Here is a 17778-nt window from a genome sequence, read left to right on the forward strand (position 1 = left end):
CTTTCTTTTAACTTTGAAATGTTCTAATTTTTTCAAGTGGCCACATTAAAAGGGAGAAAACATCTTGTTTTCACTTTCCAGAAGTTCTGCGGTGTTGCAAGTGAAACAGTTCACCAATTAAATGTTTCGATGGCCAGGAAAACATCTGAGAGTCCCCAGCAGTTCTTCCACAATAGCTATCTACTTTTCACAAAAACTATAAATATGTTCTGAACTGAAATGAGCCTTGTTCAGCCAAATTCTTTAAAAGAGCAATGGTATATAGCTCGACATGACCTTTTGTAACCTATTAAATGCCTCTTCATTGTCCATTTGATCCAATCCCTGGCTATTTCATGACAATGTGGTATTAATATTCTTTATGTTTGCACACTGCTTTCCCTGCACTTCTCCCAATATTCACAAATACATTCACCCTCACAGCAAGCTAGATGCATTTCAGTGCTGCTGCCTGCAATTAAAGACTTTAGAATTAACCATCTCTCCCAAATTGAGCAATAAGTATTTGTGTTGTTATTCCAACCCGATCACATTCCTCTTCAAAGTAATTTGATTTCTCATCCCTGGCACTTGGAGGAACTCAATTCTGTGTTAGGTACCTCAGCTCCCAAAAACTCATCACAGGAGAAACTAAGCATACCTGCAGCATGCAGCACCCATCGGCAGACCCCATGCTAGCCCAATCCCAACGGGCAGCACCAACCACATCAGTCCAATATACCCCTTTTTCCAGGTCACACAGTAGCTGCCACTGTTGCCCCCTTCTCTCAGCAGCAGGGAGGGTCAGGGCTCGCAGCCATGCTGGGTGAGACAACGGCTGAGCTGCACTTGCCAGCACACATGCACCACCACAACCCCAGCAACACAGAGGTTTAAATCCAACTGTCTACAGGTTTTAGCGAAAAACCTGCTGAGAGGAACTTTTCCAGCATCTCAAATTCGGAAATAGGTGTTACTAGCAATAAATCCTTACACCCAGCTGAGTCCCCCGTGTAACCTCTTACATGTTTTATATGCACAGTAGTTCTCAGCTGAGCATTAAATGAGTGTTTGCTATGGGGTGCTGGGGTTTTTTTCCTTAATGAGTCATAGGCCTTTTCTTAAAAGTTTGCTGGAACACATAAATGTGACATTAGAGATTTAGTAAAACTGCTCCAAAAAACAAGGAATGAAGTTTCACACAATGTGAAATACTCCAGCTGGAAGAGATATATGACTTACTTGGCTGTTTTCTCGTGCTCCTCTGTCTCACAGCACAGTTACAAACAAGGCTATGCTGATAGGGAGTTAAAACAACACAGTGAGGTTAATAGAAAGAGATAACACATACCACACAACAGAAATATCTGCTCCAATGTAGAAAAAAGGGACAAAATCCACTTCCAGAGACAGCATCCACACAGGCACAGTGAAAAATCACATAAAAATCCAGCCAAACATTTATTGGTCAATCATTAGCACATCTGCTAATTTTGTTAAGAGCTGAAGGCTGGTCCTGCTCCCAAACGAGCCAACAGGAATCCTGCTACCAGCTTCGGGAGCCATCATGCCTCTGGAGCATCTCCAAGCAATGCCACATCACAGCCTCAGGTACCTCCGTCCTGTCAGGACTTGAACCTTTCAGGCAGTTGAACGCAGCCCTCCAAAATGCGCCTTTTAAAGCTCGTAATAAAACTTACAGACACTGTGCACATTCCTGCATTTCTTCCTTTTTGCTGCTTCAGTTTTGCTTTATATTGTACATTCCCAGCCCTGTCAGAGAGGAGGCACTTTGTCCAGGATAGGCATAAAAATCAAATGCCACATTACACTCTAAGAGACACCTAGTTTCTCCAGCCACAAAATAAGAAATTATTTTGGACACAACTAATGCCAACAACAGAACCGCTCCACTTCGGCAGGCTGCGAGACAAAGCACAGACTCTGAGACACCATAGGGGTGGCTCCACCTCCTCCCCCACCAGCGGGGCAGGGGACCTGGGGAGTGGGGTCCTGCAGGATCCCAACACCTTCACCCCAACAAGGACAGCTGCCCAGGTAGCCATCGCTGGACAGCAGCGCAGGATTACATCCTCTGCCGGTGCCCAAGCTGGGTCCGGGATAAAGGAGATGCCCCTGCAACGCCGTGGGGCTCCAGGCGCTGCTGAGGAAAACCCCAGACCATAACTGCCAACATGCTGTGAAGCACTGTCCTGTGATAGCTTTTGGGACATATGATGTAGGTAGGAGGCCAAGCTCAGAGCTTACTACACTTCTGCAAAATATTTTTTGTTTTAGTAAAACTGCTTGGCTTATTGCTGCTGTTTTATTTCCTTTCCATTGATGAATAACTCTTTTAAACATCTGAAAATTACTTTGCCAGATTTTTTCCTTCTTTTTTTTTTTAATAATCATTTTGGTATTTGGCAAATTCTCTTGCTTTGAGAAGGCTTTCTAAATATCCAATATCCACTGTATGTATGGCTGTAACAGAGACATTTGTATCCTAATTTATTAACCATAGATATTAAGGATTTCAGCCTAGACTGGTATCTTTGCTGCTGCCACCAAGCCATCAGCAGGAGCACACAAAGTTGTATCATTTACACCTTTTCAATGTAAAAATGATACAACTTCAGGGAAATTTTCCACTAAGAAGAATCAACTTCAGTCACATAACTACAGCTGCTTTGACAGTTACCTGTTCCTTCACAATGGGTCATGTTTCTACTCTGCAAAATACAGCAGCCACAGAATCCATTAAACAATTTACTCCCAATTCACACGCCACCATATACGAATTTCCAGTGCATGATTTAACATCCAACTGGGACATTCGCACACATAAATCTTTGTGGAGGATCAGGCACAGAGGCTAGGTAAACAGCTGCCAATACAAGTTAAACTCCACTAGAGGAACAGTTTTTTTACTTCGAATCTTGCTTAGCATGTCTCCCTGACCCCCCTAAGATGGCATACTTGATTGGGTTTTTGGGTTGGGGAGGGGAGTGGGTTTTAAAGCCCGACGTTACTTCTGAGAATTTGAGAGCCTCTTACTTGAGGAATGCAATACAGTCCTGGCCTGGAGCTTGTGACAGCCCTAAAAAACGACCAGACATAATGAATTGCTCAGCGTTTCACACAGCAGCGCTGTGGCTCTGCAATCAGTGGGGCACAGCATGCTCCAAACCAAAGCAAACTGCAACACAGGCTCCACTCAACCCTTGCAAACCAGTATCCTTTCCACAAGGACACAGACTCTTTGAGACAGGTGGAAAGAAACTTCCTTCTCCACACACATTTTGCATGTAAACGATCCCCTTTACTTCAGGCCCACAGAGTGGGGTAGCTCGTCCCTTCCCTCCCCCTTGGCACGTTGCTGCATTGCCCTGCGGCTCAAAAGCAACCAGGTACGTTCACAGGGGCACGCACATGGGTACATTTCCCAAACCCTAAGGCAGCAGGAAAGGGTAACAATTAAACCAGGAGTTACTACACCACAGCAGTGCATATGTCTATGCCAACTCTTGTATTACACATCCAAACCTCTGTATCAGAAACCTCACCTGTGGTAGCCGTAATAAAATGCGTGGCAGTTCTTTGGAAGTCACCACCTCCCTCTGCACACAGTGCTTTTATAACAGTGAAGAGAGAACTCAAGAGTAAAAGCATGAACAACAAAACCAAGCAAAAAACATTCACCATCAAATAATACCCCTGTTCACAGTCAAGTTTCCTGCAACTGAAGGTAAGAAAACAGTTGTCCCCATTCATAACACATGCTTCCGTGCAAGTTGTAGTTGCCCAAATTTCCATTTAATTTTAATTGTATGTTACATGCATCTAGTACTTAATAAAATATAAACACACTTATATTCCACATCTCCCCTCCTGTTATTACATATGACATGGTTTATCACTTCCCAACTTCAGGGAGACTCACAAGCATGTGCATGGCTAGCAGGGACTGCAAGAAGCCATCTAGAACCACTCCCACATCCTTCCTAGGACATTTCATACATCAGACAAAAAAAGAATTATTTTTTCCAGCTCTGTTGACTTGCGTTATCAAGCTTATTTTTTGCATCCCTCTTTGTTGTCTTGAATTCTTTATACATTATCTCCCTACACCCTCCTACTCCTTCCTCCCTTGGATGACCCTCCAGCTCCAGGCTTTCCCCATCACTATTTATCACTACTTTCTTGACTCATTCAGCCCATCATTCACTCTCTTTCCCTCTCCACTACTGTCATGCACCCAGGCTCACGCAGCAGCACCATTCACTCTCCCCTTCACACACACGCAGTCTGCACTGCCTGTTGTCTCAGCGTAGGATCCATGACAGGAGGGCAGGCTCCTGGTAGCTGCAAGCGACCAGGATGATGCTAATTCACACATACCCCAGCATCTCCCACTGCAGCTCTTCTTGCACCTTCTCCAGTGAACACACACCTCCCTCTTCTGACCCTGTTTTTGAGGGCTTTCTTGCATTTCAGCTAAAAAAGCCTGACCACTCTCAAATCAGTTTCAGCAATATATTTTCCAGCTGTAACTGGGAGATCAGCAAAACCGAACTCTGAACTACATGACCTGTTTGAACATTTCAGGAGACCACACCATGTAAGTTTATTTCTATTTAGATGTTTGCCTATTAAAGGCTCAAATCTGACGGAAGAGACATTATTTTTCATCTGCAAAGGCTGAAGGATCTCTGCTGCTTATCAAAGCTGAAAGGATTTCTAGGCCCAGATAAAGAGAAATACAAAGTCATTCCCAGACAATAAATCTTTGCTTATTTCCAGAAACAGTATGATGTATCAACCCTTACCTCTATTATGATGGAAATAGGAAAGATCTAATATTTCACAAAGGAAGCTTCAGGAAATCATAAGACAGAAAACAAGACTTTAGCAAATATCTCAAGTCTGGTCACTAACTGCAAGCTCACCTAAATTTTATTCAGATTTTCAAATTTCATCTTTAAACAATGCAGCTTCTAGGGACTTACCATTGTTATCTGTCTTACTTTTGATCACACTTGTATATACACCCTTCTGTCACATCAACCTGCACACACAAAAGAAACATGAACATGCAACTCTGAACTCACAAGCACACTGTAGGGCCCAAAAGCCAATCCTGCAATGCCAGCAGGATTTCTCAATGCAGAGAAACATATTTGCATGGATGACTATATGTATATAAAGGGCAGAAAGACCTGAATGGGTCTAGGGATCTATTTCTTCCCCACACCTACCTACCAGACCAAGCACTTTTCAACAGGATGTTAGCAGCATTTCTTGGTGGTGCTCCAAAAAACATGTGCTGTTACTACTGGATGGCTTTCTGGAAAGATCCAGGAGCTCTCAAAAGTCAAGCCTACTTGCTACGGTAAGAACAGGCTTTTGCTAGACAGATGATACAGTTACTAACAGAATCCAGACTTTGTGTCTCATTCTGAGACATCAACCGACCCCTGCTTCGCTTGGTAAACCTCCTACAGGGTACTGAGAAAGGGGCCATTTCCCTCAGGGTGGAGAAGGGTCAGACAAAGGTGCCTGTGGAAGACAAAAAAGGTGACAGCTTTCCGTGACAGGACCGCTTGTTTCTCATTGAGGAGTACCACATGTGGTATGAACTTGCTGTATTCTGCATATCAGATGCGAGAGATACGGGTGTGAGGTGGCAGCAAGAGGTGGAGAAGACACTCAATGTGCAGAGATGGGGAAAAGCACCTTCACAAAGGGCACTGCACAGGCGTGTCAAAGGACGCCAGCAAGATTGCAAACTTGCTTGTCTCTCTCTAGACTTTGCACAGGCAGGAAGTAATCTGCACTCCCCCCCGCTTCCCTAGTCTCACGGTGCCTTTTCCATCTCCCTTTAGTTCAAGACCGTGAGACAAGTAAGTCACTTCTTGCACTGGATCCCACCACCCTGACCAAGATGAGCAGACAGCCCTTGTTGGGTGACGGCTGTAGCACAGCAGGGGCTGCCAGGAGCGCAAGATTGCTGCCTGCGCCCTTCCATCGACTCTCCTTCCATTTCTGACAACACACCGGTGGAGCTACAGGACATACAAAGAGATCTTGTTCAAAAACAACAGCCAAATCAGCATGACTGTTCAACACAATGACATTTCCCTGCCCAGTAGATGACAAGCCGTAGGTTTACAGTCAGTCCCACAGGGACTGCTTTGACTTGGATGAGCATGCCAAAATCCAATTTTTGCTTTAAACTGTCTTTTTCAACACCTAGACATCAGACTGAAGAATTCTGCAAAGTAAATAGAATTTAAGCCAGCACCTGAGCTGGTGACTTCCCAACACCCACAAATGTCTTGTTGACCCCTGAGGATGCACATTCAATTTAAAACATCCCTGAAACACAACTTTGACAATTCACCTCATCACATACAAATGCTCAGCTGAGAACAGTTATGAAAGTGAGTGAAAGTACTTTTTTTATTACCCCTCTTCTCAGCATCTGCCACTAAACTGAGCACATTTAGTAAACTGTCAGTACCTCGATAAGGGACAGACAGGGGGTCTCAGAGGGTTGAGGATGAAGCAGTTTGGGCAGGGGTTGCATAGGAAACAGCTGTGAATTCTCACAGCTTTACCCAATGCAACTGCAGGCTGCTGCCAAAGCAACAGTCTCAGCCTCCCAGAGCCCTCTGTCTGCACCCTCTCCCTTGGGTCAGCTCCAGCCACCTCATCAACAGGGATGAATTGGAGCAGCTCACCAATCCAGCCCAAAACAACCCTTCCTCTCCCCTTCCTTCTCTGCAGGCTTTATTTTCTGTAAGATCAATGAGCGCCATGTGGCTGCAATGTGCTGGTGGGAGCACTTGGAAGTGGCAGGGTGCTACCTCTCAGCTGTGCAACTGGGGGTAGGGCAGATGCAGAGCACTCCTTTTGCGGCACTGTCATCTTCAGTCAGATCAAACCAACTGCGGAAGGGCGTTTCCTCCTCTCTACAGATGCACTGAAGCCTGCCAGAAGAAAGGGGAGGATGGAGAAGGTGAGGCAGTAAAGCCAAGCTCCCAGCACAACACTGCTCAGAGCCATTCATACCAAAATGGGCAGATGGCTGTCAGTCCCCCAGACCTGGCAGGCTGCATGCTGCTTGGCTCCCCTGGAGCCTCTCTGATGTTCAGACCCTGCACATGTCCTCCATCACGTCTGTATCTGCCCCAGACTGCAGGTTCCTCCTGAAGCAGAGCAGTGAGGTGTGGAAGAGCAGCCAGGGACTGCCAGCACAAGCACAGTAAGGGGAACACTCAAACTGACCCACAAATAGAATGAAGGTAGGGTAGAGTTGTTGCTCCTCCAAACAGGACTGGTTAGTCACTTGACCTCAGTTTCAAAAGAACACACTGCTCAATTTTTCAGGGTTTTGGTGTGGGTTTTGTTTGTGGTGGGGTTTTTTTGGTGTTTTTTTTTTTTTTGGGGGGGGGGGGGGGGGGGGCGGCACAGAACACAGTAAAATTACCAGTGTCCTCATATAAGCATTTACTCACTAGACAATTGAGTTCATCTAATCAAGGAGCACTAAACCATCTCCTCTGTTCCCTCTACCTTGTTAGACTATTGGCTTAACACTTCTGTTTTCCACGGGCATCACAGAACACCCGGCGACTGCCTTCAGAATGTGCCAGACACCAGCACTAAGGGAGTGAATGCAAGCAAAGACTTCAGCTGTAGTATGTGCTAACTGCTATGCAAATCAGTGCATTTCTCCTTGCTTTCCTTTATTAACCTTGTTTAAGACCCTCTCAGGTAAGTCAAACTAAATAGCAGACTTCTCTGCATCCTGTCCTCGCCCTCCTTGTCTCTGACCCATCAGCCTGCAATCGTCCCTGCCAACCTCTCGTGCACTTGCTCAGCCAAAGCTCAGCATTTGCCTCCATGCGTAATCTGAGCCAGAAATACAGGATCAAGCCCACCAGAATTTATCAAAACCTCTACAACGCACAGAAATCAACTTTCTTTTAAAGCACCTCAGTTTTCTGGGTTTCATCTGCTTCCAGGGTGCAAGCCACAGCAGCGCTTCTTTGTGCTGCTACAACAAATACCTACAGAGCAGCTAGTATGTACACTCTCTAGGCATAAAGGCGCAAGCTTACTGCTGATCCTACATAGGATGCATCCGCCGAGGTTTAGGGCATGCTGCAACACGATGCTACAGAAGATACCTGCAAGTAGTAACACTCGCAACAGTCAGATTCTTGTAAATAAGAAAAACTCACTCACAACACAGATTCCCCAGGGCTGCTCCTGGAGTCCCTGATCGCACATCCAGCTTCCCTGGCCACTGGAAACCCCTCTCAAAGGCTCAGGACAGCTATAACTTGTTTCTTACTCTGAATACATCTTATTTCTCAATCTCGCAGCATATACCATGGAAATTTTGAAGGAAACATTTCTTGCAGTTAAGTGTGTTAACGAGCCCTTCCATCCAGCTTCTACACCTACTCAGTAGTGAACCTGTTGTCCTCAGCTGGAGTCACTCAGCTGGTGAGGAGTACTGTGCCAGACCCTGCAAAAGATGCAGTGGATGTCCATCAGCTTTCTTTTCAGCCCTACGTTGGATGGAGGGAGGCAGTAAGCACTGCATTCAGTTTCCTTTGTCTGGGCACAAGAGCTTGTAGAAACTCTGCCACTGCAGTTCACAGAAAGGTTTTCCTTGTAGGAGAGAGTACTGCTCGCTCAGCTACCTCTGCTGATCAGCCCAGGTCTGTCTCACTACAAGCATCTCACAGATGCTTGCAAGGAGCCCCACAACTCCTCCCTTCCATGCAGGGCACACTAATGCTGTGCCATAAGCGGTCTGAATCCTTATATTTTAATCGGCGACCAAGGTAATGCATGTCTCCATCCTCAGCAACGCTCGCGTCTGTCAGAAATCACACGCCATCAGGGAGCCTCTACCCCGTGCCCAGGCAGCACACAAAGGCAGAGAGATAACTGTCCCCTCAAAGGCCACAGATGAGGACTGGCTCATCCACAGCCCTCATCTTCCTAGGCTTCCTTCTCTCTCCTCTGCTGGGAGCTCCAACACAAGAGCTCTCATTCCTCGTTCAAGGAGGGAACAAACTGCTGCCTAGGGCTGCCCGGGGCCAGCAGTCACCCGGCTCATCTGCAGTCCCCCATGCAGGAGAAACAGGACAGTATTTGCACGCTCCATGATCATCTTTCAAAGGCATTTTAGCCTTTTTCACGCAGTACAAAACTAAGAAAGACAGAGGAGCTTAATCCTAACTACTGTGACTACAAAACGTGGTTGCTCATTTCAATAAGTTACTTTTGTCCTATAAAACATCAACAGAAATTCAGGAGACGACCAACAGGCTGATTTAGCCTCAGCAAGGACAGAGGGCTCTCCTCTCCCAAAAACTCCCCTCCCAGGGATGACACTGACCCCCGCCAGCCTTGCACGCTGAGCAGACGCCTCGTGGGGCAGAAACAATGCCGGGGCTCCCACAGGCCCTCTGAACTAGCACAAAGATTTTACTGAACGAGGCACTAAAAACTGCTTCACCAGGCACGCTCGTCATTGATAACTTTTATCACAGACGGCCTGAGAGCACGATCACAAACGCCACAGTCTGAGAGATGCTGGAGGTTATCAGCGAAACTTCAGCAGCCCAAGAGGAAGGGAAGTAAGCGAGAGTCACTGTAAGCCACAACAGCACAAACAGCTTCTCTAACACCTCAGACAACTCTCCCATCCGCACGTGGAAGGGGAAGCGCCACACATCCTGGCAAACTGCCTAAGGAACAGACGGGAGAGAGATCAAACCCCAGGAACGAGCTATGGTACAAGCACTTCTGACACCAGTTAGACAGACAGCATTCGTGGCGATACGGGGCTTTAGCAGGCACCTGGTCCCGAGCAGCCCTGGGCATCACACGCTCGCCTTCTCCACAGCCAAACCCACCCGGCCCCAGGCAGGCCCCGCACACCACCGCCCTTCAGCCGCTCGCCCCCTCCGGCCCCGCGGCCGCCCGCGCCCCACCCCGGCGACTCACTCACCGAAGTACTCCTTCTTCATGTGCATCTCCAGCTCCTTCTCCAGCTCCAGCGTCAGCGCCTCCAGCCGCCTCTCCGCCTGGCTGGGGCCGCTCTCCCGGCACGGCGTCACCTGGTAGGGGAGCTTGAATTTGGGAGCCGAAGCGGAGCCTTTGGTCGGGCTGTAGGCGTAGGGGGGCGCCGCCTCGGGGGCGGCGGCCGGGTGCTGCTGGTCGTGCCGCGGCGGGGACTGGGCATGGATCTTGTGGTATACGTCCCCCAGCTCGGGCACGGCGCCGTCCTCCTGTAGGCCGGGCCCCAGCAGGGAGGAGCGGGGCGAGGGCAGCTGCAGCTCGGGGTAGGCGCTCATGGAGCCGCGGGAGCTCCGCGAGCTCTGGCTGGAGATGCTGGAGCGGGGGCTGACCACGGCGGCGCCCGCCGCGCCGCGGCCCTCGGGGCCGCAGAGGCTGGAGCGGGGGCTGGCCAGGGCAAGCCCGGCGCCGCCCGCCCCCTCCGGCTCGGCGCTGCCCGGCGGGCCGTACCTGGAGTCCGAGTAGCTGGAGCGGGGGCTGGTGGTGCAGGAGTACTGGCTGGCGGTGCTGGAGCGGGGGCTGGCGTGGCGCTGGTCGTAGCCCATGCTGATGCCGCTGGTGCGGTTGCTGCTGGGCTTGCTGCCGCCGCCGCCGCCGTCGTAGCTGGTGAGGCTGGCGCGGGGGCTGGAGTGCTTGCTGGTGTCGCTGGCCGTGCTGGCGTAGCTGGAGCGGGGGCTGAGGGCGCCGGCGTCGTACTGCACCAGGCTGGCGCGGGGGCTGCCGTACTTCTCCTGGCCGGGCACCACCAGGCTGGAGCGGGGGCTGGAGAACTTCTCGTAGGGCAGCGCGGCCGCGCCGCCCAGGCTGGAGCGCGGGCTGGAGAACTTGCCGTGCTCGGCGACGGGGCCCGGCGAGGAGGCGGCCAGGCTGGCCCGCGGGCTGGCGGCGCCGTACTTGCCGTCCGGGCCGCCGGCCGCCCGCCCGCCGCCCTTGGCCACGTAGCTGCCCTCGTAGGGGCTGCCCGCGGCGTAGCGGTAGCCCTCGGCCGAGTAGCGCTTGCCCTTGTCGGCGAAGCCGCTGTAGCAGGGCAGCGCCACCTCGGAGCGGGTGCACAGCCCCTCCTCGCAGCACGGCGGCCCCGCGGCCGGCGGCGGCTCGGCGGCGGCGGCGCGGCCGTTGGCGGCGCGGAGCGGGGCGGCCGGCGCCGCGGGCGGGTAGGCTTTGCCGCAGGGGGCGGCGGCGGGGAAGGCTTCGGCGGGCGGCGGCGGCGCGGCGGTGCCGTTCATCTTCCGGCCCCGCTGCTCCGCCGTCATGTGGGCGGCGATGACCCGCTTGGTCTCCTCCAGGTCGGGGTGCAGCGCCAGGTCCCGGCGGCCGCCCCGGCTGTACGGACCCTCCGGGCAGGGCTCGTAGAGGGACAGATCCTCCATGAACTTGGTGGCCTTCAGTGCCATGTCCTCCTCGTACTTCTCCATGCTCGGCCGGAGCCCGGCGGCGCGGGGCGGGGGAGGGACGGCGAACTCTCTGCGAAAGCACAGCCCGGAGCAGAGAAAGAAAAGGGAAAGGGGGGGGGGGGGGAGCCAAAAAAAAAAAAAAACCCCACCCCAAAAGCAAGCCCCTTCCCGCGGTCCTGGCGGGGCAGCGGTGGGACGCGGCTTCTTCTCCGGAGGACTGCTCGGCGGCGACCAGGCGAGGCGGCAGTCACCTCGGCGGCATCCCCGCGCCGCAGCGCTCGGCTCGGTGCGGCGGGGCTGCCCGGCGGAGCGCGGCGAGCGGAGACGAGGAGCCCCTGTGTCACTTTCCAGCCTTAAATAAGTTGCTCGGTCCAGTCAATGGCGCGCGGCGCGGAGGAATTTGCGCTCGGCGGCTCCCTGCCCCCGCCGCCCCCGGCCGGCCGCCCCGCGGCGGGGCCGCGGCCCGGCCCGCACCCCCGGGCGGGGGGCGAAGGCGGCGGCCGGCCCGGAGGGGCTTTGCGGCGCGGCGAGCGGAGCGCGGGGCGCGGTGAGGCAGGGACTCCTTTGTGTGGGGCAGGAATGCGAGGAAGGAGACTGGGCGCTGCGTCCCGCTGGAATGTAGTTAATGCCGGAGCCAAACAATGATTTTCACCGAGTCAGTCAGGGAGAGGGCGGCAGCAGCGCTGCTCGGCGGCGGGTCCGGCAGCTCCCCTCCGCGCCGCCCGCTCTCCTCCTCGGCCGGCGCTCACCGAGCCCTGCCTGGGGCTGGCGGGCGGGCGGGCGGTGCCGGTGCTCGCCGCGGACTGGGAGGCGGTGGGGCTGTCACCGCGCCCCGGGCCGCCGCCGGGCGGGAAGCCGGGGGCTCGGAGGAGCGCCCTGAGGGAAGCCGCGCACGGAGGGGGTCTGTCAGGGAGGGAGACGTTGAACAACCGCCGGGGGTTCCCGCCTTCCGGGGGGGCTCCGCCGCTCTCGCCCCTGACTGGAACTTTCCGGCGGCACCCGCGGCCTCGTCCCGCCGCGGGAAGGGAGCAGCTCTCGCCCGCCCTCCTGCCGGGGCTGCGGCCGGGAGCGCCAAGTAAAATAACCGACATCTCGGTGGTGTCTGCAGTGGCCGGGGGTTACGGGATCAGCCCCGCTGCTGCAAATGACTCACACCTGTGCAAAATCCCCAGAACCGGCCAGGTGACTCTGCGGAAAGGACCTCTGCTTTAGCACGGCAGCTAATTATTTGCAGTTATTTATTTAGTCTTTTTTTTAAAAAAAAAGGCAGTACTAAGACATATGATAAACATATTGTGGCCTAAAGCAATTTATGCATTGACACGAGTTTAAAAAAGCACACTACTGTCTGTGTAACTTTGCAAGAGCTTCATCTGTTGATCCTGTGACAAACAAGACCCCGCACTGCTTGCCATTTGCATCTGTATACACACGAAAAAGGCTGTCAGAAAACAACACACCTCTGCCATGGCTACTGACCTGAGACCTCCGATACTAAACCATAGCCTACAGTTAATTTTTTGCCACTAAGCTGCAAATCCCTGACCATCATTTGTGTTGATGGCAGAAATGCTGACAAAGCCCTAACAATAGGTACCTGAGCAGCGTCCTTACGCTGCTGGTGCTGAGCACCCTGTGAGGAGAGAAATACCTTGCAAGTTTGAGCTGTAGGCACTCTGCTGTGCCAAGAACATTTTATCCTGTTATCATACCTAATTAAACATTAAAAGCAACTGTGTACTCAAAAATGTCCCCAGCCGTGGAGGGTAATTGATTGGCAATCTGTTTGTTTGTGTGTGCAGGGCTGGCAAGCAAAAAAAAAAAATCCGACAAACCATGTAAATATGCAGAGCAAGACCTGAAAATCAAATCTATTAGACATGGGAGAGATAGTCCACTGTCCCTGTGAACATACGTGTGCAAATACAACTGATCTTGGCAGTCAAGTGCTCTTTTCTAGTGTGTGTTCACGTCTTTCATTACACTTTTTGTCGATCTCCTAAACAAGCTGTTACCATGTGCTTCTGCAGCTTACTACTTGTGGAACAAGTTACGTTTCACCTCTAGTCTGCAGGTGTGTGATGGTCAAAAGCGCCTCTTGCAGTTGTGCGTCCTGGTGCACACCATCGCTGCTCCAAGTAACACAGCGCGGGCCCTCGGCATCAGTGGCAAAAGCTTCCCAGCAAACATGCCACGGCACTGAGCGGGACCAAAGCAGCAGCTCAAGTCCCCGTCCCACTCAAGCCTTGGACTTTCTGGGAAAGCTGTCAGCAAAGACGCAAACTCTGCTGTTAGCCACATAGCCACCGAGAACAAAGAGAGGTTCCTTCCACAGAGCGCATGGAAATCCCCATTAACTTGAGCCCTCATCTACCCCACCTGGGACTCCTGCACAAAGTTCGTTTGGGGCAGTGGGCATCCCGTGGGCTGCTGCCTTCAAGTGTACCGGTGCAGAGCTCCTTCTTCAATCGCTCCTGGGGCCTGTACTAGGATGTTCTGTCCTGTTACTTACTTTGAACTACTTACAGCCAATTTTTATAAGCTTGTCTTCCTGAGAAATTAGGAGAGGCTCATGGACAACCTGGGAACTTGGTCCATCAGAGCACATGTAAAGAAAAATTAATTTACTCTATTTTAAGTTTTTGTTTGTTTTGGTTTTTAAACTTTACAACATTAGATAACTTTAGTATTAATCTAACAGAGTGGGTAGGACATATTGGGAGGCCCTGCCTGCGTGCTCATGCAAGGCAGCATTTTGAGCAGCTGTCTTTACAGTAGAACTGCAGAGCTGATGCTGTGTGAAGTCAGAAGTGTAAGATACAGCAGGAGCTTGTTGTCCTTCTGTAGCTCTGTCCTTCTGAGCCACAAATCTGCCTTTGTTCCACCTTTTGAGCACAGTTCTATACTGCTGCTGCTGCTAGCAGGTAGCAAGTTTCTACGGTAAGCCTCTTGGTACGCAAGTCATTAAAGCACATGCTTTGTTGAGTATGAACTCATGGGAAAAACATAGTGGGACTGAGAGAATCTGGGGAATCTAAGGCACCAGCCCTTTTTAGTAAGCAATGTGGATCAAATGATAAAAATCACTTACTTTTACTGCTGAAAGCTTATGCTCAATAAGTAAATCCTCAAAGGCAGGCCCAGCTGAGCCTGCTGCAGCCCTAGTCCAGAGTATCCCTGCAGTGTTCCTGTCTCAGCCCTGCTGCAGGGGCAATACTACAGCCCCGCTCTTCACCAGTAAATCGTACTTCTGTCATACACGTAATGAACATAACATTTATCCACACTATAGCCACAGATGTAGCCCACATGGGTGAAATAAATATGTTTGCAGTGGTACACAGCACACTCAAGAACTGCTGCGTTTCTCATAGAGGACCATATGTGCCGGGCTGTGCAAACAAAAAGCGTAGAGTTACAGCTGCTGTTGCTCTAATAAGTAGCCCCATCATTCTTCTTACTGTTATATACAAGAAAACCCAAAGTACTGGGCAATTACAGCTTGAGAATCCTGACACGTTTTTCTCCCCACTTTATTTTAAATATATTTGCTTAATTTTAACAACCAGCAGCAAAATGTATATATTGCAAAAAGACTCAGGCTTGTGCAACTAAGAGCACAAGAGCTATCATAGAGTATTATAAAAGCTGAACTTCATTTCTTAATTTGGTGTGGTAGTCCTTACGCCTGATTTTAAGTTATATCAGTAAATCCGATATTAAGGAAAGCCAGCTGCTTCTGTTAAATAAACTCCTTTGTCTAAGACTTAAAGGGAGCAAAAGAGCCAGGTGGAGTTATTGATCTGTGAATATTGGCTGGCTGGGCCTCACAGGCAGTGCACTCCTGTTTCTTCTAATTGCCAGTGCCTTCAAGGAAATGCTACCCACGCCAACAGGCGGGGAGACCTGATGGTCTGCTGGGGATTTTGTCTCCCTGAGTTGCAAACAGTTTACTACCAACAAAGCAGAGAATCTGTAAATGTAAGAATTCACTGGTGAAACTTTAGCCCTATTGAAGACAATAGCAAAAATCCCACTGACTTGTGTTGCAGTGTGTGTCTATCAGACATGGTTTTACTAACACAATGCAGGAGGGAGTTCCTTGTCTCACTTTATCAATTTAACAATTTGAAGCTGCTCCATGGATCTGCTTATTGAATTGGATGCTACCTGATTTTTTGCAATTTCCCTCCTTGTCTCCAACATTAAGAAAACAATGAAATTATACCTTGAAGTCCACAAGGTAAATAAGACTTATTATTACTCAGGGATTTACTGCTCTGATTTCCAATTTTAAAACTGATTGATTTCTTGGTGAGGAATGTAATAATTATTCTTTTTCTCTGGTCCGTTCTAAGCCCCATTAAAAAACAAAACAAAACACCAAAAAACTTGTGAAATTCATACAAAAATTATGCTGAGGAATGTTTTTATTGTGGGAGGGGGGGACTGAAGTTTTTCTTTTCTTTCAATTGGTAGCTGTATTGTGTTTTATATTGCTTTGTTTTGCTTGTTTGGGTCCTATATGTTAATGTGTGTTGTGATAACTTGAAGTATAAGCAAGCTTTTTGGAATATGAAGTTTGGATATTAATATGTATTTGGACTTGGGTGATTTGTTTGCAGATCACCTTGCTCTGACATGTTTTTAAAAATACTCATTTGCAGTTGATCACAGCTTTTAAAAATTGAAATTATTGAATGTGTTTTAGGGCACCATCTTCTGGTAGACAGAACACATTGTATTTGAATGGCAACCTTTGCTTGGCTACCTTTGCTAGGCACAACTATTTAAAATATTTTTGACTAACACTACTCTGCAGGCTTACAGGTCATTTCTCATTCTAAATCTGCAATAAAACACTCTTTAACATTTTTTACATTCTTCTTATTCATTGCAAATGCAGCTATTCACTGTGCTGCACGAATATAACTTGGGACAGACCCTGTAAAATTCCAGTCACAACAGTCACTCTGTGAACGTGCTAGGTTAGGCAGCCAACATATGCCCAAGCACTTACGATTAATACACCATTTATGTGTCTTATTTTTTTTATAGTTTCATCTTCCACTTCTCTTGCATATTTCGGATAACAACACTTCTGGCCAAAGCAGTTTATTGGCTCATACTTCGGAGACTGCACATGGCCTTAGTCATACTTCCTTGCAATCACAGGACATAATCACTGAATAGTCAAATACAATGAGTTAGCTTAATAGCAGCCACAGACATTTGCATAAATACATAATTTAGTTTGCCAGCTCAGTTAGCAGTATACCCACTTAGTACTTTTAAGGAGGTCTTAGGTTATATAGGTTCTTATTTCAGAGACTTGGAAATACAAAAACAAACTTGGGACTCTACAGAGCTAAATTTACCTTGACGTGATAAGAAGAAAGTCCTGATTACAATACTGCAAACCATCATCTGGCAAAGAAGTCAGATAGCATTAGTGCATTTAATAAAAAACAGAAACACTGCATGAGGGCCAGACTGCTCTACACGTGCTCCCTCATTCTCTGCTGATGAAAAGTATCAGACTAACTGTATGCGCCTCTTTATACCCATTCAAGACATGAGGCAGGCTACGAGCTCTGACCTCCTGACCTGACACTACAGCACGCTTCAGCTATGATGAGAAGGATCATTTCAGAAGAAAGAGGACATTGGTTTGTTGAGAACACCAATTACATTTACATTTCATGGTATTTTCCATATAAAATGGTATTGTAGAGATAACACTTCTTAACTGAAAATAATGAGCAAATTTGCAAGAAGTATAGAGCTGTTCGTAAACAATTGAACTAACGAAGGCCAGTCTACCGGTCTGTATTCCGCATCCTTTGCATTCTCCAGCTTGTAACCTCCTCTCCAAATCCCCAATAATGCTGCAGTCCTGTCACCCCCCTTGTCCCATAGAGCTCTCCTGCTGCTACAGGACTTACCCCAATCCTCAGCCACTATATACAGTACCTCTAGGTTCCTCCCACCGTATTCACCTACATCCCTCAATAGACTTGTCAGTGCTCTTCTGTCTCTGGCATGCCTCCTCTCCAACATCTTTAATTCTCTCCCAGGCCCACCTACCTCCCGCCTTCTCTCTGTCCCCTTTGTAATATCCACAGCTCCTAGCAGCTTCCTAAGCTTCCAGTTAGGCATCTTAGCCACCCTCTTTTCCCCAGCACGCTCCTGCTTGCTCCAGTTATCACTGGTTAGATGCACAAAATGCAGCAAACTCCCATGTGGACTTGCATACAGACCCACCAGCAGGTAGGTGTGTTAGTGCCACACTGAAAAAGGC

General features: G+C 49.5%; 1 protein-coding gene across 3 annotated transcripts in view; it reads right to left on the minus strand.

Annotated features, from left to right (window-relative positions):
• WTIP (WT1 interacting protein) overlaps positions 1-11987 on the minus strand; it is an 86175-nt gene extending 74188 nt beyond the window's left edge. Inside the window, exons 1-2 of one of the 3 annotated variants that reach the window (XM_072873826.1) lie at positions 11627-11987; positions 10016-11547 (exon numbers count right to left, since the gene is read on the minus strand). In XM_072873826.1, the coding sequence (XP_072729927.1) occupies positions 10016-11498 (1483 nt within the window). In that variant the 5' untranslated portion in view covers positions 11499-11547; positions 11627-11987. Of the gene's footprint in view, positions 1-10015 lie in introns of all 3 variants that reach the window. The other 2 variants (XM_072873825.1, XM_072873827.1) reach the window with 2 other exon arrangements.
• Between the last annotated feature and the right edge of the window lie 5791 nt (positions 11988-17778).

Source organism: Ciconia boyciana, chromosome 9 (genome assembly GCF_034638445.1).
Source record: "Ciconia boyciana chromosome 9, ASM3463844v1, whole genome shotgun sequence".
NCBI lineage: Eukaryota > Metazoa > Chordata > Aves > Ciconiiformes > Ciconiidae > Ciconia > Ciconia boyciana.